Source organism: Lagenorhynchus albirostris, chromosome 20 (assembly GCF_949774975.1).
Source record: "Lagenorhynchus albirostris chromosome 20, mLagAlb1.1, whole genome shotgun sequence".
Lineage (NCBI taxonomy): Eukaryota > Metazoa > Chordata > Mammalia > Artiodactyla > Delphinidae > Lagenorhynchus > Lagenorhynchus albirostris.
The window spans coordinates 52,593,024-52,612,965 of record NC_083114.1 but is presented as its reverse complement, the minus strand read 5'-3'; the positions used below and the strand labels follow the sequence as shown (position 1 = coordinate 52,612,965).

The 19,942-nt window shown below is 47.8% G+C and overlaps 1 protein-coding gene across 2 annotated transcripts in view; it reads right to left on the bottom strand.

Annotated features, from left to right (window-relative positions):
* Positions 1-4,863: 4,863 nt before the first annotated feature.
* The window catches only part of SRP68 (signal recognition particle 68), a 30,436-nt gene continuing 15,357 nt past the window's right edge, over positions 4,864-19,942 (bottom strand). Inside the window, exons 10-17 of one of the 2 annotated variants that reach the window (XM_060133184.1) lie at positions 17,412-17,510; positions 14,461-14,525; positions 10,682-10,838; positions 9,700-9,794; positions 8,618-8,747; positions 6,630-6,705; positions 6,118-6,170; positions 4,864-5,660 (exon numbers count right to left, since the gene is read on the bottom strand). In XM_060133184.1, the coding sequence (XP_059989167.1) occupies positions 5,433-5,660; positions 6,118-6,170; positions 6,630-6,705; positions 8,618-8,747; positions 9,700-9,794; positions 10,682-10,838; positions 14,461-14,525; positions 17,412-17,510 (903 nt within the window). In that variant the 3' untranslated portion in view covers positions 4,864-5,432. Of the gene's footprint in view, positions 5,661-6,117; positions 6,171-6,508; positions 6,706-8,617; positions 8,748-9,699; positions 9,795-10,681; positions 10,839-14,460; positions 14,526-17,411; positions 17,511-19,942 lie in introns of both variants that reach the window. The other variant, XM_060133185.1, reaches the window with a different exon arrangement.

The window sequence follows — 19,942 nt, the reverse complement described above, 5'->3', positions numbered from 1 at the left end:
TTACACATCCCTGGCCGGCTGAGGAGCCAGGTGCCTTCACCGGCTGGGCGGAGTGGACAAGGGCTGGTGGGGTGGGGACTTCGGGGATGGGCCTCCTTCTGTCCACAGGTGCTGGGGGAGGAAGGGGCTGTGGCCACAGGAATCCACTGGGCAGTTTGGAGGAGGCTCTCTTGGCTGCCAAGTCTGCCCAGCAAGCTGGATAAAAAGAAATACTGAAGGTTGGCCTGGAGACCGTGGCTTGCCCATCTAGAACAGAGCGGGCAGAAAACGGGGCTGGCTATTCCTTCTGGGCCTTTCATAGAGAGAGTCTAAAGGAAGCAACTCAAGCAAACCAACCACCCAGTCCTGCCCGTATTGTGAGAATAGGGTTCCCCATACTAGGTGGCAAGAGGGAGAACACAGAGGGGACCTCAGGAGAGCCCAGGTCCCGAGTCGGCTGGGAGGGCAAGGCCAAGGATGTGTTGGCTATCTGTCCCTCCCAAGGAGTGCTTCTCTTTCCCTACCCTTGGGCAACAGTGGTTGGCCCCGGCTCACCTGCGGGGCCAGTGCTGGTACAGCCCACACCTCTGGGCCACAGCAGCAGCCTGGCACAAGCCATGCCTGCATTCCAGAAGCCTGCAGCCCGCCCACTCTCACTCAGGCACTGTGGCGCCTCCAGTCTCCCCAAGTTGCCCAATGGCTCTGGGCCTGTCACCCTGAAGACAACGGCTAGCCTTTAATAGCCAGGTCTGGGGACCTGCAGCCCTACTGTGGAGAAGTTCAGGTTTAATGGAGGTGGCTTAGCCATGTCCCTCACAAGGTCAACAGCCCAGCACAGCAGCTGGGAGAGAGTTACATTGTCTGTACTGAAGCAGCAGGGGTTCAGCTGCACCAAACCCCGTTCAATGGTCTGTGGAAGAAAGATTTATAAAACAAACAAAAAAATGAAAGAACGAATAAGTCTTTATAGCTGGGGGGTAGGCCTTCCTAATCAGTCTTTGTTGCCAGGAAATTGGAAAGCACACAAGAGCAGCTCATTACACTCAGTCTGTTGTCCTAATGACACTGTTTAGACCTAGCAGGACTCGGCTCTGGGGAGGGAAGAGGAAGAAGACAGTGGGGCCTGCCAGGAGCAGGGAGGAGGCCGGCTGTAAGCAGAAGGCTCTCTGGCCCCACCAGCTTAGTGCACAGCAGCCTGGACCCTGGGCTCAGGCTGCATGGCTACAGCTAGGAGAAGAGACTGTTCTACAAGTTCAGTCCTACCTAGGCAGGGGCTCCCTCTGCAAGGCGCCAGGACAGGGCTCAGATGTGAAGGTGGCCTGTAGGCAGCAGTGGAGGGAGAAGCATGGTGTTCTAATGCCAGCTCCACCCGTGGGGGAGCAAAGGGAAGGAAATTCATTTGTCAAGGGCCTATTGGTACTAAGCAAGCCCTCTGCATGGCAGAGAACCAGATGACCCCATCTTCCAGGGGATGACCCCTACCTTCCTTCCATTCCAAGATGAGTGAGAGCTCACGAACGTCACCAGCTTTCAGGGACCAGTTACCTGCCCGTTGTAACTGCACTGCCTCCTGCCGGAAGGTCCCTGGGAAAAGTTCAGCCGAACAGAAAGAATGTGGTTCTTTTCCAAGGGGTCATTCAACCGCACACTGAGCGTGAGGACACATAGTTGCAGCTAACGGAGGTGAACAAAACCATCTGCTGAAAAGAGGGACCAGAGTGTAGCAAGGCTCCCCTTTCCAACACAATTAAAATCACCACAGTGGGTGCGGCCGAGGGAGGAAAGCAGTGCCCACTGCCTCAGAGCTCTGCAGGTCTCGGCCCCAGCGTGACACAGACTCGATAGAGCCACCAGGATCCTGCCCCCAGAACAAAAGCAACAAAACCAAACCTGAGCAGCTCAGAAAGGTTGATTAAAAGGTTCCCATAAGTGTTCCATCAGTATTCATGAGCTGAAGTTATATTTTAACTTGTACCAGCTAACAATACGGCTCACGAACACTTGGTGCTCACACGGAGGGCAGATCCCCGGCAGCGAGGGGCCGTGTTGGTCATTCGTGCCCTCCCACCTGTGCACAGTGTCTCCAGCATCCCACAGAACCACAGGCCACTCTTCCAGTTGGCGTTGTCAGGATGCAGGCAGTTTCCAATTTATCTTTGCTTGGAACATCGATAAACTTTACAGCTAAATCTGGTTTCCATCTCCTCTGTAGCAACAAGTGTCTTCCAAAACAAAAAAAATTAGAACCAACACATATTTTTGCTATCTTTGGACACTTTCCTAGACCTCTGAAGGTTCCAAGCTTCTCAAAGCTGTAGACGGCAACATGTTTAGAGATCCGCGGTCGATTAGCTTTTGTGTACACTGATGCCGAGCGTGTGAAGGATCAGCATTGCCACGGCGATGACAGTGAACAGGCAGAGCGAGCGCAGTGCCCACCTCGGAGCTCCTGAAGTCGCGTGTCCTCTCCTGGATGGGGGAAGGGGGAGGCCATCACCTCAGCTGTGGGAGGAAAGACTGGCGAAGGGCCAGGGCCACTGTGGGTGGACAGGTGCACTGCCACCACAGGCTGTCACCTCCTGGCCACGGTGAAAAGGCTCAGGTTGCCAACAGAGGAAAGGGATGGAACGAAGCCTGGCACTGTTTCATTTCAAACAGGGAATCCAAGAATTCTCATCTAGTCAAAGGGAAAACTGGGGACTTCCCTGGCGGTCCAGTGGTTAAGACTTCGCTTTCCAATGCAGGGGGCGTGGGTTCGATCCCTGGTCCAGGAGCCAAGATCCCACATGCCTCAGGGCCAAAAAACCAAAATATAAAACAGAAGCAATATTGTAACAAATTCAATAAAGACTTTAAAAAAAAAGGAAAACTGGAGAGTACAGCGAAACAACGCATATGGAAAGGAAAAAGCCATACGCATATCCATGAGCAGTGGAGAGCCTGTCCAGCTCCAACTGCCTTACGTTGCTTTTCCCGACAGAACCAGCGGAGTTAAGGATAACGAACTTGGCCACATCATGTCTTTCCCATCCAAGGCTCAGCATTCATTCTCTAAGTCTGTACGCAGAGCTTTCACCTCGTGGAGCTTTGAACTCTAACGTTTCTGCAGATCAAGACCAACTACTTACAGATTAACCACGCAACAGGTAAGAAGATAAAAACCATTAACACAGCAGCACTCAGGCATGTTCTAAAAAACGTAGACTCAATTGAGCTTGCCCTCCTCCTCTCTGGATCTGGGGAGACAGAAGACTCTTCCAGGGTCAAATCCTGCTGACCACGCCACATCCCATCCTGTGGGAGGGACGAGAGCCAGAACAGCAGGACCCACCCAAAGCAAAGCGACTGACTGTTCACAACCCCTCCTCACGCCGGCAGACCTCCCCGCCCTCTGCTCCCCAGGAAGGAAGCGCCGGGCGGCCTCTGCAAACCCATCCAGCGAAAAGTGCTGCTCCCTGGGCCTGACTCTGAACCCGTTCCCATGAGCTGCAATAGCCGCTTCCCAGGCCTGAGGACAGGATGGGGTCCTGCTTCTGGCGTCCTGTCCCCCATAACACAGCCTGTTCAACGACTGGGGATTCCAGGTGAAGAGATGTGTGAGCTAAGTGAGACCTCGGCCCTGCCAGGTCTTCTTCTTAGGTAAATATGCGTTTTGATACTAATCACGTCTTGTCACGGCCTCACTGGCTGACGACAGTCACTGCTACTCAGAGCAGCCAGCAGGGACACCAGGTGGAGGGGAACTTCTGGTGTGTTTCTTTTTCATGAGAAAGAGAAAGCTTAGAAAATCTTCAGTCAAAATGATCGACTCGGGATTCTGGCTCCCCCTGCCCCCATATGCCGGCACTCTAAAGAGAGTAGGAAGGGCTGGAAGGACTTACTGTGAGCAAGACAAAGGGACATCTTCCCAGATGAGGACAGACGGAGCTTCTCCAGCCCCGGCCACACCCCTACAGCGCCACAGACACTGGCACAAGCAGACTGGAGGACCGCCTGCACAGCGGGGCCTCAAACTGGCTTCCTGACGCTGGAGGACATCCCAGCTGCGGCTGCAGCCCAGGTCAGCGTGAGAATGAGGCGAGGGAGATGAAGAACCTTGGACCACAGCCCCGGTGCTGCCAAGCGCACTGGAGAGCGGGACGAGGGTGAGGAAGAGAACGAAGGGCCCCGGCGCTCCCCCAGCCCATTAGGAACACTGACTGGGCCTTCAGGACCAAAATCCAGGACCTCAACCTAAGATCATCTGTGCTGTACCCTCAGAAGGAGGTAGGGAGAGAGGAAAAGAAAGATACCCCTAAATTGCATGGCACAGATGATGAAATGATAAAACTTTCAATTAAAATTTTAAAAGATCAGCTTCCTGAGACTCTCTGACCTAAGTCAAATGCTGGGGGGGAGAAGAGTTCTTATCTCTGAGCATCTTGAAAGCCCCTGCCAACGCTCAAGTCTAAGAGACACATCTGATCTGTCTTCCCACCACCCTCTCCTAACTTCTGGCGATTTCCTCTGTAGCTCACTGGGAAAACAGAGGCACCTCTGAGCCCACAGAGGGTTTCATGCATCTCATGTTTAAGTCACTTTTATTCCTTGCTTTCTGACATTACTTTTGTGACTCCTATTATTGATGCTATAATAGAAATAAAAATGAGTGACGAAGAAAAAATAAAGGGTAAGGAAGGGAAGTGATGAAAATACAATGGCATCTAAAAACTGCAGGTTGGGAACTCTTCAGAAACAGTGCCTCTATCGCTCTTATCAGGCATCGGACACACCCACGTTGCCAGGAAGTCAGGATCCACGTGACGACAGGATCTCGCAACAAGGTTCCCGAGGAGAGAGCTGGGCCCAGACGTGAATGAGGATGTGCAAAGAACGGGCACAGTGTCCAGCATCTTCGCCTTTTAATATAAGATTTGTTTTCATTATTTCTGAGCGTAACATATTTCTTCTAAAAATAGAGCTTTGCTTGTTCTGAAACTTCTTAACTTTCACTGGGAGGTGAAGGGGAGTAAGGCTGCCAACGCTTCCTAGTCACGGACAAACTCTTCAAGGGATTCTGGATGCTCACAGCAAGAATGAGTTCATTTCAAATCCATGGGACTGAAGAAACACGACAGAACATTCCCAGCCCCAATCTGTGCCTGGTGTGGACCCCCACGACCACATTACTGACCAAAGGCTCACATGAGACCAGATGGCAGGGGCCCCTCCTGCAGGGGACAGACACAGGACCCCACACATATTTATCAGAAGACAACAGGGTGCCCTTCTAGCACCCTGGTTAAGAATGGAAGTGTACAAACACACAAGACATAGGAATGCAGGGTTGAGGATGTTAAACTTCTGCCCTGGGCCAATGCAGACCTGGATTTAATATCATGGAAGCTGCTGGGGTTTTCTCACAATACAGATTAAGAGTCAGAATCTCCCCCTGCCCCCAAGGAAAAGCCTGGTTAGCTCCTGAATCCAAAGATGCCCTTGATATATCCAGTGAGGCCACTCTTGGTCTTCTGCTCCAACTTGTCCTCAAGAGGTGGGAAAGCCACATGGTTGAGGGCCAGGTCAAAGAACAAAGGCTTGCATGGGATGGGCTGGAATCCCGGCGGGAAGTGCACGAGGTTGGCTTGCTTGGTGACGAGGGAAGGGTCCAGGCAGAATGTCTCAAACCGTTCGACCAGGGGCTGGAAGTCAAACCAAAAGCAGGAACCCAGATGTTAATCACAGCCCACTGGTGGAACATTCACTATGGGCCGAGCACCCAGTTCAGAGCTCATATGTGCTATCTCACTCGATCCCCACAAACCTCCTATGAGGGGCTATCATGTCCTCGTTTTATAATTGAGAGTCACTGAAATCTAGAGAGGTTGGGAGAGGTGGGCTAGGACTGAGGTGTAAGCCTGTCCGATGTCCGAGTCAGAGCTCGTAGCCAGGGCACACAGCAGGTTCCTAACTCCATTTGGGACCATCTAGATGACACCTGACAAATCTCACATAGGCAGCTTTCAGGTCCTGAGTAAAAGAAGGGAGGGAAGTAGGGTGCTCACTTAGAGATCTAGGGTCCTCGTTCTACAAATGAGTACACATTCCTAATAAGTTATGAATCCTTTTTATTCCTCAAAAGCCACAGCCCAGACTCACCTTATTGTCCTTGACTTGAAAAGAGGTCTCTGTTTGGTGGGAATCATTTGTATCTGAAAGTTTCACAGGATTCAGTAAGAACAGGGACTTATAACACACTATAGTCACGAATGGACACCTATCACACGTCTGGGTTCTAAATCCTAACAGCAAAAGTAGCGGATCTGTGGGGAGTTAGCCCTCTCCCTCCTGAGTCCAAACTCAGAGAGAAGCAGTGCAGATAACAGACAACTAACCCCAGAACCAATGTGGTCAGCCCAGCGAAGCAAGCACCTTGAATGCAAGAGACACGGATAGGCAGAACGGACAGCACAACAGCGTTCCTCTAAATTCTTCCACATAACCTAATGCCTCAACGGGGCAGAAGGAATGGCAGGAAAAAACTACTTACAGATTAACCCAAACAGGCCCTTTCAATCTTAAAACAGTGGCATAGGGGGTGGGAGAGAAGAGGAGCAGCAGTGAAGGGGAGTCTGAGAAGACAGGCCGCAGAGAACAGGCAGGCGGCTCACCCAGGATCGCGGCCGCCTGCAGAGAGCACTTTTCCGACCTCACTTGCGTGATGAGCTCTTGCACGTCAGGCAGGTCCTGTAACAATGTGGAAAACGGGGACTCGTGAGCTGGAGTCAGGCCAGAGAAGCGCACCACACTAACCTGAGCTAAGTGACCCCACTGGTATTTTCATGAATTTTAGACTTTTTAAAATGGTCTCCCTATTAAAAGAAACAACACACAAAAACTAGCCAGTTTCAAAGGGAGGAATCTATGCCATGGCTTAAGTAATACTGCCTGGAAATAATAATGACAACAATGATAATATTAATAAGTTAATCATATACTAAATGCATTATGTGCCAGGCATTGCTCTAAGTAGTTCACATAACTGTTCATTTCATCTTCGCCATAATCCTGAGATAGTTTGTACTTGCATTTTACAGATGAGAAGACTAAAGCACAGAGGGGCCAAAGAACGTGTCCAGTCACATTCCCAGTGGCAGTAGGGCAGGGCTTCAGAACTAGGACGGCTGGCTCCAGGGCCTAAGCCCCTACCCACTGACCCCTTCTACAAGGGCAATGCCATTCTCTTGCCTCAGCCTCTTACTCGGCAAATTGGGAAAGATCTGACTAGGTCTGGATACTGCTGAATCCCCTACGCCTCTGTTCCCTAACACTTTCCCCTGAAACCAGCCGTCACATTAGGTCAGATGGGCTTTTGTAAAATGCCTCTTACTTCTCTCCGGAGATAAGCCATATGCACTGGTTTGTCTCCACATTCCAACGACACCCTACCAGATGACACTGCTACACTCGCCAGCCCACCCTCTGCCCACAGCCGCCTCCCACGTACTCCTTCCTATTTCTCTGCCCTCGCCCTCTATCTTCTTCTGTATTCATAGGTGGGTACTATGCAAGTCCCACGGCTGCAGCAAAACCACAAGCTCTCCGAAGGCAGAAACCAGAGTTCTCCTCCACCCCTGAGCCCAGGGCTGTTCCAAGCAGAAACAAGTGCCCCACCAGCAGCCCCTCTCACACTGGCTGTGACAATGTTAGGAACAGTGACCCTAGCCCGCTTTTCTAAACAGTCTCTACTTATAAAATATACATGGATTCCTTGGACCAGTGCTTTAAGAATCTATAACCTCACAGCAGTCCACAAGCTTAAAAAGCTAGCTGCCAGTCAACAATCACTACATCAAACCAGATCAGCATGTAAGCTTTGATGTACACCCAAGTCACCTGCGGGTCTTACCCAAGTCACCTGGGGGTCTTACCCAAGTCACCTGCGGGTCTTACGCAAGTCACCTGGGGGTCTTACCCAAGTCACCTGTGGGTCTTACGCAAGTCACCTGGGGGTCTTACCCAAGTCACCTGGGGGTCTCGCCCAAGTCACCTGGGGGTCTCGCCCAAGTCACCTGCGGGTCTCACCCAAGTCACCTGGGGGTCTCACCCAAGTCACCTGCGGGTCTCACCCAAGTCACCTGGGGGTCTTGCCAAAACGCGCTTTTGACTCAGCAGGCCTGGGGTGGGGAACTGAGAACCTGTATTTCTAGCAAACTCCCAAATGCTGCTCCTGCTGGTCCAGGCACACATTGTGTGGAAAGGCTTCACCAGTGGTTTTCAACTTGGCTACACATTAGAATAACTGAGGGGCTTAAAAGATCCCAATGCTCATACCAGATCCCACACCAATTAGAACCAATATCTCTGAGGATGGAATCTGGACATCCACCTTTTAAAAATCTTCCCAGGCAATTCCAACATGTAGCCGAGTCTGAGAATAGTATTTCAGGGTTGTTTTAACCAGAGGAAGGCTGTCCCTCTTAGTACCCGAGTCCTCTTCGGGCCTGGAATGCTGCCATGAGTTGCACTCCGCAGCTCCTGGGCACTCAGGGATGTACCACATGCCATGGCTGACCAGGCAGGACCAGTCTGGGAAGGCGTGGCAGCCTCACAGCAAAAGTGCTCAGGGCTTGGAAAACAAGAGAGAACAACAGCTCACCTTTAGGCTGTTCTTGAAGGCTCCGGCATCAGAATTCACCTCATCTGCGTACTTCAGGACCCTGTCGTACAGGACAAGGGCTTCGCTCCACTTCTTCACCAGCACATAGGACTGAGCGATGAAGAAACACCTGATGGGGAATGAAAGAGCCACAGTGTTCTTAAGCAAAAATCACCCAAGATCAAGGCTTTCCTTGCTGTTTAGGCTAAATAAATTGTGAAGTTTCTTAACCTCAGGCTCACTGCCTGGGATGGGAGATCCCACCGTTCTCACTGTTCCAGTTTGCCAGCCTAACCTGCAGACTTGTCCCCGAAATTGGAGCCGACAAGGGTAGGTCCAAAGCTGACCCACTGTCTTTTACTTACTGTTGACTCTGCAAAAAAGAGGCAATTCCCAAAAGGCACAGGGAGGAAGCTGGAGACAGGCAGGAAGGTGGGATGCTGCCCAGATATAAATCCCACCCACAATTGCCCACACATCTAGGTCGCAACCATTCACCTCTGCTCATGTCTTTCAAAAACCAAATCCAAAGAAACAAACCTCTTCCTAACAGAAATTACTCTGCTGGGATCAACAGAGCCTGAGCGCTGCTGGCCTTTGACAGGAGCCAGAGAGCGCAGGGGCATGCGGGCCAGAAAAGGAAGGGCAAAAGCACTCAGGGCTCTACTGAGCCATTCTGTCTAGACCCCATGTTGCTACACAGTCCACTCCCAAGTTACAAATAGCACGGTGCATGTAAGAAACTGAGACGCTGAGCTTTCTCCCAACTCAGTTCAGTTTCCCTGAATCAGCTGTTCTAGTTCTGCTAATTGACGCTTTTTCCAACACTTATCCCTTTTCCACTGGGAGGAGGGAGGAAAGGGAAGGGAGAAGACAGGTAATGTATGTGCTTTCCAGCTCCCCCAACCTTTCCAAAGAGCAAAACTGCACTGGAAACTCCCAGCCACAACCTGAAACTTCCCTTGGACACGCTGGGCTAACTGCTCTCTGATCACATACCCAACCTTCCAGGGACATACTCCCAAGGCTTCTAGAACCACGGGATGGTAGAGGGGAGCCCTGTCTGTCCCACAGGAACTTACCTGTAAGCCTTGTAGACCAGAGTTTTAAGGCCTATCTCTTTCTGGAAGGCTCTGTCCTCCTCTAAGCCAGGAAGCTGGAGCAATTCCACCAGATTCTGCACAACAGATGCAACAAGAAAACTCATGAAGAGGAGACCTCGCACTGATCGTCTGACAGAAGACTTGTGAGAATAGACATGGGCAAAACGGAAGAGTCTAGGCTGCAAGTAACGGGAAAAAGTCTGTGACGCGTGACTCAGCAGCAGCCACATCGGGTGTCACCTCCACCCTCCTCTCTGACACTGAAAGCCCACGTGTGCTTTCTCTCCCAGTCACACTCCACCTCTTTCAGAGACTTCTAGGACCCCCTCAGCTAGAGGGGATTTCTCCGGCTCTGAACTCTCATTTCAGACAGCCCACTACTGTGGCATCTACACGAATAAGTGCAGATGTGCAGGGGTCTCACAACCTTACTCACTGGTGAGCTCCCATTGGGTCGAGGCAGAGTGGCCTCAGGTCCCAGGACGCTCCACAGCATGCGGGAGACCACCCTGCACAGGGGAAGTGCTCAGTGAATACCTGTGGTTTACAAGTGTTTACACACCAACACGTCTGAATATTGGGCTCACGGATGGCTGAAATGGCATGAAAACAAGACCTCTGTCTTTTTTTTTTTTTTTGCGGTACGTGGGCCTCTCACTGTTGTAGCCTCTCCCATTGCGGAGCACAGGCTCCGGACGCGCAGGCTCAGCAGCCATGGCTCACGGGCCCAGCTGCTCCGCGGCATGTGGGATCTTCCCGGACCAGGGCACGAACCCGTGTCCCCTGCATCGGCAGGCGGACTCTCAACCACTGAGCCACGAGGGAAGCCCAAGACCTCTGTCTTTTATCGAGACACTAACAGCTCCTGGCTGTCACAGCCCTTTCGCTATGCAAAGCTCAGTCATTTGTGTCCAACACAAACACAGGACAGGCTCTTGCACTCCCAGCCCTCCAGGGTCACCTGAAGAATGATGTCATAGAGCCGGATCAGGTCCTGGGGCCGGGGGGAGCGCTTGCTGTCGTCCTCCGGCTGCTGCTGCAGCACCGCCTTCTGCAGGCCTTTAGCCATGTTCTCGTTCCGCTTGATTGCTGTTGACAGCTTGATGTAAGTCAGGTAGCTGGAATGGACCACATATCAGCTCAGGTTATGATGAGGGAAGCTGACGTTCGAGAAGAGCACTGGACCACAAGCTGGGACTGCCCTAGGGGATTATGGGGGTGAGGGGGTGTCATATCGCAGGGCTGTCAGGCCTGGGCCTCAAACTCCAAGGGCCTTCAATTCTGGCTGCTGTTCAGTGGCTAACTGCAGGGGACCAGTAATGAAACCTTATGACAAAATCTGATTTTAGCTTGAATTATATCCTCCATATCCTTATTTTTTTAATTTTTTTTTATTTTTGTGGTACGCGGGCCTCTCACTGTTGCGGCCTCTCCCGTTGCGGAGCACAGGCTCTGGACGCGCAGGCTCAGCAGCCATGGCTCACGGGCCCAGCCGCTCTGCGGCATGTGGGATCTTCCCGGACCAGGGCACGAACCCGCGTCCCCTGCATCGGCTGGCGGACTCTCAACCACTGCGCCACCAGGGAAGCCCCTCTCTGTATCTTTATTAAAGAGCCAGAGAGCTACTAATTTCAGAGGACACTGCTGGTCCTTAAGATGACTAATGGATGGCAAGCTAGTTCCTGGAACAAGGACCGGTTACTCGCCTGGCCCACACTACAAGGACAGCACACATGCACGGCAGCTGCTCCTGCTCCGCTGATGACCTTCTCTTCTCAGAAAATACTGAGGGACAGTCTCTTTGGAGGGTTATGCATATTAAATGTGTGTATATACCGGAGACTGCGTGATGCCTGCTTATTTTAACTGTACCATCTGGAAAGTCCTTTAATATTTGGCGATTAAAAACATGGTAACTATTTAAGTCTACTTAAGAAGTGTTTAGGCCTCTAGATCCCCATCTTACTGTGGCAGAGGCTGGAGGCATCCTGGGAGAGGGAGGATATAAAAGAGGCCTGGGGACAGGGGATACAGGCACAGCTGAGGTCAGGGGCTCCACAATGAACCAGGGGGGTTAAGAGACTGTCAAGTTCTGAGGGCTGACCTCCTAGCATTCTTCTCCTACTCGGCTTCCAGAATAAGAACAGCCTGATATATGCTGAGGATCTGACCAGCCCAAGATAAAAAACCCTTCAAGATTCTGGAGTCAGGGTCCTCAGTGAAAGCGCAGACCCAGAGCACCTACAGTGAAACCACAGCTGAGGAGCTCCATGCAAGAGCTCCCAACAGACAAGACACAGTCATTAATAGGAGTGGATGAACAAGGATCACCAGACACTTAAGGAAAACCTCTAATAAGACAGGAGGGGCCAAGACTGAGAAGGGAAAAAAAGGCAACTTGGAAGAAACGAACTTTGTAGGGAGAAGAAAACTTTAGACAACTATTATTAATTTCAGAAAGATAAGTGAAGACTTTGTGGTTGTGAAGTTAGAATGAGACAGTTTTAAAATAATATTCAAAGAACACAAATGAGCTCTTAGAAATTAAAATCGGGACTTCCCTGATGGTCCAGTGGTTAGGACTCTGCACTTCCACTGCAGGGGGCACGGATTTGATCCCTGGTCGGGGAACTAGAATCCCACATGCTGTGCGTTGCGGCAAAATAATTAATTAATTAATTAACTTAATGGCATTGGAAATGAGGAAGCCTGTGTAGGAGTCAGATGGGAAGTCAAGAGGGGTCAGGGTGAAGAGTGGGAGTAGAATCGGTGAGAGAAGGCTGTAGGGGAAAGTGGTAAGAAATGCTGAAAGCCAAAAATCAACAAGTAGCAACAAAACGCATGTTATTTAGAGACATGGAGGTAAATACCAAAAGAATTTGTTAAAAGAATTAAAAGTAGGGACTTCCCTGGTGGCACAGTGAGTAAGACTCTATGCTCCCCACGCAGGGGGGATGGGTTCAATCCCTGGTCAGGGAACTAGATCCCACACGCTTGCTGCAACTAAGAGTTCGCGTGCCACAACTAAGGAGCCCGCCTGCCGAAATTAGAACCCAGCGCAACCAAATAAATATTAAAAAAAAAAAAAAAGAATTAAAAGTGGCTGCTGCTGCCTTTTTTTTTTTTTTGCCACATTGCATAGATTGTGGGATCTTAGTTCCCCGACCAAGGATCGAACCCACGTCCCCTGCAGTGGACGCTCGGAGTCTTAACCACTGGACCATCAGGGAATTCCCAAAAGTGGATGCTTCTGAGAAATGGGAGGAAAGGTCATGAGATGGTTTTTTCTAAAGCTCTGTAGAAAAATCAAACTCTCAAAGTAACTATTATTCAGAGTAGGAGTCCAGATACATCTTTATTAAAATACAAGAGTTCTATTAAAATACAAGAGCTACCCGATTCTCGACTTCAATTTACCCCAAAGCTGGCTTCCGATCCTAACTGATTATGATCCTGACACTAGCCACATGTGGAGGTGGGAGAATGGATCCAAGGGCAAGGGGCTTCACAATTTGAAAGTCTCCTGAGCCCTGCTGAAACTCTCTGGGTTTTTCAAGGTTAGGAAGTTGATCAACTGCCTCTGCCTTGTTGTGGCTGTTAACTACCAACATGTCCCCTAACCTCCTGGAGCCTCATCTTTCTCCTTAGGTTGTTGAAGCAGAAGACGGCTAAGGGCCGTTCTGGCTGATATTCTGTGCACCCGAGTCATCTAGCAGTCAATTTGACATTCACATAACACCAAGTCCCCTAAGAATGGAGATTAAGGCAGGGAGAGGAGCTTTTATGGTTTTGCTTTTTTTATAAAAGAGGGGCGGGGGGCACGGGAATGACTGAAAATACAGCCAGGTTCACTAAAAACTTATAAGCAGTGACTAAGAAATTAAAATTTCAAGGTCACATGGAAAGAGAATCTGAGGAGAAGTGGAATTTTATTTCTCCCCAGGAAGTTCGAAAAATGTCACTCTCCCTCCTTTCTTCTGTGAAACAAAATGATTCACCTCTTAAAAAATTTAAACTTGACAAGGTGATTTAAAAATGCATATGAAAGAGCAAAGGGAGAAAAACAGTCAAGATATGCCTGAGGAGAAACCTAGTGGGGAAAACTTGCTCGACCAGATACCAAGACTTATGATAAAGTTATAGTAAATCATTGTGCTGTGTTAGTACACACAAATAAATCAGCAGAGCAGAAGAGAGTCCAGAAAAAAAGAGCGCACAAGGAGAAAATGGAATGTATTCCTGCAGATCAGTGGGGAAAGGACAGAACAGTCAATAAATCACACACTGGAATAATCCATTATCCTCATGGAAAAAGGTGAAATAGATCCTTACCTCACTCAAAAATAAACTCCAGGTGGAATTAAACTTGAGTTGAAATTGAACTCAAATATAAAAGGGACAATGTAAAACATTCAGAACACAGCAGAGAGTCACTCTAGGAGCTTGGCATGGGAAGGACAGTGGTTAGCTCCAGAAGAGGGGGAGGAATCAGCAAGGGTGGGGCCACAAGGAGCTTCAAAATTATTGGCTGTATTCTAGTTCTTACACTGTATAAAAATTTTAAATTATAAGTATATTAGAATAATATACAAATTCAAAACTCATATGATAAAATGCGAATAGATGCATTCAGATTTTAGTATGTATCAATAAATTATAATGTACATAAACATTATATATACTCTTTTGTTCCAAAGATACATCATACACGTTAAAAAGTCAAAACATCACAACCCTTACCTGTGCAGGTACTGAAGATTAGATACCTTCCCCGATTCCCCGTCAAGGATATAATCTCTCTGTTTCTGCAGAAAGTGAAAAGGTAAGGATAAAATGGCTGATCCTATCCTTGGCTCTGACCACCTCGATTTTTTTTTTTTCTTAACATCTTTATTGGAGTATAACTGTTTTACAATGGTGTGTTAGTTTCTGCTGTATTACAAAGTGAATCAGCTGTACATACACATATATCCCCATATCCCCTCCCTCTTGCATCTCCCTGCCTCCCACCCTCCCTATCCCACCCCTCTAGGTTGGCCACCTCATTTAATGGTGTGGTTCCCCCAAGTGCCCTGGAATTCTGGCACAGACTCTAGTAAGTTAAGGGTCTTCAAGTATCAGAGATCTACTGCATATATTCTAGAATGACAGGGTCACTCAGTTGCCACTGGCATCTAAAAACCAGACTTGAATAAGAGGATTCAGAGTAATGGCCAGTAAGGCTTCCTGTCCACTGCGTCCAGTGTCCAGACCCAAAGCATTAAGGCAGACAGTCCGTGGTCCTCGGTTCCATTTTAAGACCTGTGTCTTAGACCCAAGTTCTATGCCTTGTGCTGTTAGCTCTTGTCTTTGTGGCTGGCTGAATAATGGCCTCTAAAGATGTTCACATCCTAACAGGAACCTGTGAAGATGTTACCTTACGTGGCAAGAGACCTTACAGATGTGATGAAGCTAAGAATCTCTTAATTAGCCTGGATTATCCAGGGGGGGCCAACACAAACATAGACTCCTTATAAGAGGGAGGCAGTAGGGTCAACAATATAGAGAAGATACTGGGACTGAAGCAGAGGACAGACAGGAGAGAAGATGCTATGCTGCTGGCTTTGAAGATGGAGGAAGGGACAACAGGCAAGAAACGCAGGAAAATGCACTCTCTGGAATACTGGAAATGGATTCTCTCCTAGAGCTTCCAAAAGGAATACAGCCCTACAAACCCATTTTAGACTTCCATCCTCCAGGACTGTAAGATAATATACTTGTGTTGTTTTTAGCCACTAAGTTTGTGGTAATGTTACAGCAGCAACAGGAACACCTTGCTATCACCATACTCATTACATTCTGTGAGGTGTCTGCTGAATTCAGCTGCTGTGAATTCAAAGTGAATGACAGAGGCTGGGGCTCTGTATGTACCTGCTAAATGAATCAAGGGAAGTATAATATATAAAGCCTGCTTATTGGAGGAGGAAACATGCGACTACAGCCCAACATACATTCATTGAATATTTCATACAGAAGGTACTACGGCAGATGATTAAAGAAATATATAGTTACTTTTAATATGCTTATAATCTTAAGAAAAATATAACAAGAAGGTAAATATAAAACAATACACAAAATGTTAAAAGGCTGTGCTTGACTGGGACTTCCCTGGTGGCGTAGTGGTTAAGAATCCACCTGCCAATGCAGGGGACACAGGTTTGAGTCCTGGTCTGGGAAGATTGCACATGCCGTGGAGCAACTAAGCCCATGCACCACAACTTCTGAGCCCGTGCTCTAGAGCCCACGAGCCACAACTTCTGAGCCCATGTGCCACAACTTCTGAGCCCATGTGCCACAACTACTGAAGCCCACATGCCTAGAGCCCGTGCTCCGCAACAAGAGAAGCCACTGCAATGAGAAGCTCGCGCACCGCAACAGAGTAGCCCCCGATCGCCGCAACTAGAGAAAGCCCGTGTGCAGCAACGAAGACCCAATGTGGCCAAAATTAAATTAATTAATTAATTTTAAAAAGGCAATGCTTGATTAACTATCAAACAAAAATTATAGCTGCAAGTATCAGATATTCGGAAAATGGAGAAATGTGGGCGAGGATGGTGTAGGCAGGCTTCTCAGAGACAGTGAGCTATGAGCCACACCTTGAAAGACAGCCAGCGTTTGGACAGGTGAAAAGGGAGTGGAAGAAGCCAAGTGTGAGGAGGGGGGAAAGGACAACAGTGTAAGGAATGCACTGCAGTGGGACAGGCATAAGACAGTGAGTACAAGAGCCTAAGGCAGAAGACTCAGAGGGAAGCAGCCAAGTACAACACTGGAAACAGGCTAGAAACACCCAGCGGAGGCTCATATACCAGCTCAAGGAGTTTGAACTGTATTTGCTAGACACTGTGGTATTTAAGAAGGGTGCATACAGCCCTCAGGGTACGGGTATAAGAAGAAAACTAGAACTTCTATTTATATCTATCTCAATTCTAAAAACTTTATTTTAATACATTTTCTAAATCACAAATTAGTTGAATAATAAGGTATATAATTTATAAATAAATGTTATCAGAGATAAATGCTCAATTTTACTTATGGAGTGCATGATCATAGAAGTTTAGCGACCACTGCTCTAGACCTCAGAGAATCACTGGGCTTTTTTCACAAGTAGGCAGTGAAATAGGATCTAGAGAGATTCAGTCTGTTCTTCTGGCAAAAAGGTCTGGAACACCAAACTGAAACCAAGATAGGAAAAGCAATCAGGAGACTTTTGTGGTAGTCCAGGCACAATATAAAGGGCTTATTAGAAACAGGTGGAATGGACAAGAAGTGAGAGAAATTACAAAGGAAGAATAAACAGGGTTTTTGGTGACAGGGAATAAAGAGACAGAAATGGTTCTGAGGTTTTCAGCCTAGATGGCTGAATGAATCACAGTGATATTATTAGAGAAAGGGAGCACTGGAGAAATCCACCTGGAGATATGAATTTGAGATCAAAGCTTTAACAGGTAATACGTGAAACCATTAGGAGAAACAGGATAGACAAAAGAAATTCTCAACCTGATGGAGCCCAGAAGAGGCTTCTGTTGTTCATTAGCCAATCACCACACCTAAATACAACAGTGGCTAAGAGTCAATGCACTGAGAATGCGACACACAGACTGAAGAGGACCTCAGCCCAGAACAAGAGCCCGTGGCTCAGCTGAGAGTCCTACCTGATCTGGCTTGAGCTCTTCCCGAACGGCCTGGATGGCGTCCCGACACTCACTGAGCATGGATTCAAACAGACGCTCCTTGGTTTCTTCACTTTCAGCCTAAACAAAGGCAGAAGGCAGTAAAAAGATTTTCTTTTGAGTAAGACATAGCACTCTGACGGGAGGAAGGCATAACATCGCTTTGATTCCTCCCATTAAACACAAATACACACATCAACCAAAAAATGGCCCGAATCGGAGATCATTTCAACTGTTAATATTCTCTATCGTATATGATTTTTCTTATGGTTTTAGTCTTTATTTGTATGGAAATGAGAAATATATACATATATATAAATATAAAGTGAACATACTGAAAAAGTATCTGTATAACTGATCTAAACTGTCAGGCAACAGATGCTTTAATGTTTCCTCTATCATAGAACTTTCTACTATTCTCCTCCAACTCTTCTACCCCTGCTCCCGACCTGCACCTGGCTTCCCTAGAGGGGCCTTATGGACTAGATTTGGGGCACTGCTACCTCATACTGAGGCTCAGCACAGCAGAAGCTTCTTTTCCTTACAAATGTAACCCAACGGACTTGCACATACTGGATTTCTTTTAAGTCCAAGCAGGTGAGTAACATTACTAATCAATACCCAATCAAAAACATATTTCTCCTAAATGCCATATGAGGTTCTCCTCCTCACGGAAATTCTGCCCTCAGATATTCCATACAGCTATGCTGAGAACATTTTTAGGGCAGATGAGGTTGACAAAGCATAGGGTGTCACCCCTCTGCCAGCCGGCTGGGATAAGGCAAAAAGTGATTCATTAACTGAATACCTGCCAAACCACATTACCATTCTAAAGAATCTGACTGAGCAGGTGGGAATGAACAAAAAGCAAAAAGGAGACGAACTTGTGTTACTTGCAGACCCACCCAGACATTAGAACATCAACATTCTCATGATTATGTTTGACTTTCCACAGAAACTATCATCCAATCTGATCTCTTGACACTCAAGTGACCTCCAAGAAAGCCCCAAAGAAAACCCACTCCTTTAAGAGATGGCTAGGAGTGGCTTAAAGAAAAACCTTTTCTTCTCTTAAGAACGCTTATGTTTTTCCTAGTTTCCAGTGTGGGAAAAAACTTCCTTGTAAATTACCCAATATAAATTGAACATACTTTTCTATTTATAAGTTACTTGACTTTCCTGTTGTTCAGTAACTTAGGAACAAATCAGGGGCACAGCTATTCTATAAACTTATAAAGGCAAACACAGCCACCATTAACTCACTGAAGCCTAGAGTAGTGCTGTCCACTAGAACTTTCTGTGATAATGATGTATCTGCACTGTCCGTTGTCGTCATCGTTAGCTACACGCGGCTGCTGAGCAATCTGACATTTTAATTAATTTAAACAGCTGTGTGTGTTCAAGTGGCTACTGTACTGGACAGTACAGCCCAGCTCTGGAGAAACACACTCACACGAAACACTGTTAATTAAGCATCTCAAGTTAGCAAGATTCTTTACAATCATTTAATCAAACTGGCCAAATTTTTCAAAGTACAGATCCTGTGTAACGGAGCAGCCGCAGAATAAGATATGCGAACAGACCTGGCACTAACCACACACATACCAGAGCCAAGTCGTGAGCAGCCCGGATAAACTCCAGCATCAGTTTGATACCATGCAATCCAGCAAACAGGCCACTGACACCCTTTTAAGATGGGGGGGTTCAGCAGTCAGGGCAATGGGTGTATAAGTAAGAAAAGAGTAAATGTGGTTTTACCAGCTACATAGGATCTGTCTCCTTTCCTACAGGGAGGGAATGGCTCAAATAAAAAAATTAAAATGATGTCTAAAATGCTAAACCTCTTTAATGCCATGTATTACCTTCGTTTCCTTTGAGTAAGAAAACCTCTGCATCAAGGTACTGAACATAAGCAAATTTTCCCTCTGCTTCCAGAAAATTCTAAGATCCATTGGGAATCTTACAAAAGTCTTAAACCGCAATGAAGGAAAAAGCCTATCTGAAGGGGAGCACTTCAGTCAATTGTGTTTTCCTAATGGCAGCTGCACTGCACAGTGACGTGGAGACCACTAATCTCCGGCGCAGAACTTCTCCCGGTTCTCCCGGGCTGGACAGAATGTCTCCAAACAGGAAGCCTGAAACGTATCTTGCTACTTACCTGCTTATTCCATAAACCTATCTTGGAGGCTAAGATAATCCTCAAGGGGCAGTGGAACAAGAAACACCTCTCTATGCCTCTGCAGAGGGAGGGTCCCTCAGAGTCCACATGCATATGTCTCAAGTTTGCCACTGAACCAACAAGAATGTGCTCCTAAACACAGGGGCAAACCCCCTGCATGAGAATCTGTGGTCTATGACACAGAGAAACCTGAAGCCCAGAAGTAATGTTACTCAGTCCTAATAAACAAACTCGAGATCAATTTTTATAAAACTTCAAATACTCTCGGATGTGCTTTTCCACAGCCTCAAATCACGTCTCAACGCTGACTAAAACCAGCTGCTTGTGTCCTGAG